The sequence below is a fragment of the Penaeus chinensis genome, chromosome 2, assembly GCF_019202785.1.
Source record: "Penaeus chinensis breed Huanghai No. 1 chromosome 2, ASM1920278v2, whole genome shotgun sequence".
NCBI classification, from domain to species: Eukaryota; Metazoa; Arthropoda; class Malacostraca; order Decapoda; family Penaeidae; genus Penaeus; species Penaeus chinensis.
In genome coordinates, this window is record NC_061820.1 from 17,084,881 (window position 1) to 17,087,380 (window position 2,500).

The 2,500-nt window shown below is 45.1% G+C and overlaps 2 protein-coding genes across 5 annotated transcripts in view; one reads left to right on the forward strand and one right to left on the reverse strand.

Annotated features, from left to right (window-relative positions):
* Positions 1 to 2,500, reverse strand: part of LOC125033923 — a 103,641-nt gene that overhangs the window by 78,636 nt on the left and 22,505 nt on the right. The window lies entirely within an intron of this gene.
* LOC125034273 (glycosyltransferase-like protein gnt13) overlaps positions 1,056 to 2,500 on the forward strand; it is a 19,043-nt gene continuing 17,598 nt past the window's right edge. The window contains exons 1-3 of the mRNA XM_047626021.1: positions 1,056 to 1,266; positions 1,426 to 1,436; positions 1,514 to 1,647. Coding sequence (XP_047481977.1) covers positions 1,056 to 1,266; positions 1,426 to 1,436; positions 1,514 to 1,647 — 356 coding nt within the window. The remainder of the gene's footprint in view (positions 1,267 to 1,425; positions 1,437 to 1,513; positions 1,648 to 2,500) is intronic.

Here is a 2,500-nt window from a genome sequence, read left to right on the forward strand (position 1 = left end):
TGTATACATACATATATACATGTACATATATAAATATACATATATATATGTATTTACATATATGTGTGTATATATATATGTAAACACACACACACGCACACATGTATATGTATAAATACATATGTATATATACACGTGTATATATGTATATATGTATAAATATACATATACACACACACGGGTGTGTGTGTGTGTGTGTGTGTGTGCATAAATGTGCATGAACTAGTAACACATTAAGCCCTCAACGCCAAGCGATTCTGATGCGTCTAAATCACAGAGATGTCGATTTTTTGCGCCCTTCTATCTTAATGAGGTCGAATTATGCAAACGCGAGGGAAGAAGGAGCCCAAGTTTCGCGTGAGAAGGTCTTTGTTACAAGTGATAAATTTCCGACGGCCATTCGGCGGCGCCAGTTTTTTGCCGCTCGCAAAACAGCGCTTTGTTGTCAACCAAGTTAATTGCGAGAGCTGGCACGATCGCATTTCCCGTGTATGGCTTCTCTCTCTCTCTCTCTCTCTCTCTCTCTCTCTCTCTCTCTCTCTCTCTCTCTCTCTCTCTCTCTCTCTCACACACACACACACACACACACACACACACACGCGCGCGCGCAGACACACACAAAGAGAGAGAGAGAGAAAGGAAACAGAGAGCGAGAAAGAGAATGAGGGAGAGAGAAAAAGGGAAAGAGAAAGGGAGAGCGAGAGAGATTACTAAGATCCAAACCTCGACATCACTCAGCCGTCCCCGTGATCTTATCGTCCCTCGCGACGAACATCGGCGAGTAAACAGACACGCCGCGGGCGCCGTGATCAGTGGACAAAGGATTCCTCATACGCTTCGGGGGAATAAAAGCGGCGCCCTGAGAGGCAGTACCTGCGGCGCGGCTCATCAAGCGCTGCCACCCGGCTATTCTTTAAATCATTCTAGATAAAATTAGAGGAAACTTTGGCGGACAGGCACACGCTTTGTTTGGCTGATATATAGACCCTCGTGCTATTGCCGCTGACAAATTCGCAACAAATTTGCATACACGTGACTCATGGCCCGCTGAAGCAATGGATGGAGGGAGATTCCGGCTCTTGTGTAGCTGTCAGCAGCACGGCGTCGAGGGACATACGTGCGCGTCGTCGGCAGTTGGGGAAAAAGGTGCCCTGGTCCACGCGGGGTCAGCTCGGGCCTGCAGCGTCTCAGCTCTCGGAATCAACGCTGATGTCTCCCTGTCTTTGAGTCACACCTTCTTGTTATTATTACGTGTACAAATAAAGAGTAATTAATAAACAGTTGGGTCATACTGCCCTTATCGTGCGTAAACATTAATATCCGTACACAGATTTCCCAGATGTGCATGAAAAACGTTCGCATATCATAAGTCGGCGAGTTCATATGAAAGGGCTTAAGGTTCCTGGAAACTCTCTCTTGTTTCAGATTTGCCCAAAGTGAGTGATGGATTATGGAGACACGCCCGCTCTCCTCCTGCTCCTGCTCCTCCTCTTCATCTTTCTCTTCCTCTTCCTATGCCTCTTCTTCCTTCTCCTCCTCTTTCTCTTCCTCTTCCTCTTTCTATTCCTCTTCCTCTTCCTCTTCCTCTTCCTCTTCTTCTTCCTCCTCCTCTTCCTCTTTCTCCTTTCGTACCCTACCTTTCAACCTGTCTTTAACCTCTCGTTTCCCTCTCCCTCGTTTACTGACAGCGCGAGGACGGGCCAGATGGCAACCTGTCTGATCATATGAGCACAAACTCTCTCGCAACTCCACCGCAATTGCACATCGAGGAGGATCTGCAAGGAGCGCTGTAAGTCCAATGCATAAACTCGGGTAAGCAGCTTGTCTAAACATTTGATACGGATGGAAACAATTCGCAAGGACGGGGATGAACAACAAGCTCAGGGATGTCAGAACAGAGCCTGAAAAAGGAAGAAAAAAGAGGGACTCATCGGGACCTGTATCATTCACATAACGTAGAGATTAGAGAATGTGCTGCTCCTTCACGTTTCTCATCGTTTATCTGTGCAATGTATCTCTGAATCATGGTCATCGTAGTGTAAATCAGTTATTATTATACTCTACATAAAGTTGAATTATCGAGACCGTTTTCTTCTTTCTTTCTTTCTTTCTTTCGGCGTCCATTGGCATCTGCAAACATCTCATTAAGAAATAGTTTATTCCCCGAACCGCTGTTTATTTCGCATTCCACTGTCTGCAATAACTAGACACTAAAAGAAGAAATCAATCACGCTTGAAATGGATTAAGCATACGATTTAAAGGCCGTACGTAAAGAAGGCGTAAAACAAGTCTTGCTGCAGTGCAAAAACTCTCTCTCTCTCTCAAAAAAAAAAAAAAAAAAAAAAAAAAAAAGTAGCGGCCTGAATTAACTCACTTATCGATGTAAAATAGTAACAGTTTAATCATATCAAGATGTGCTCCCCGAAGCGACCTTCAGGCGCCCTGTGGACGGAGGATCTTCCAAGACGCTCTGCTTCTCAAGATTTCCTCCTCCATTTG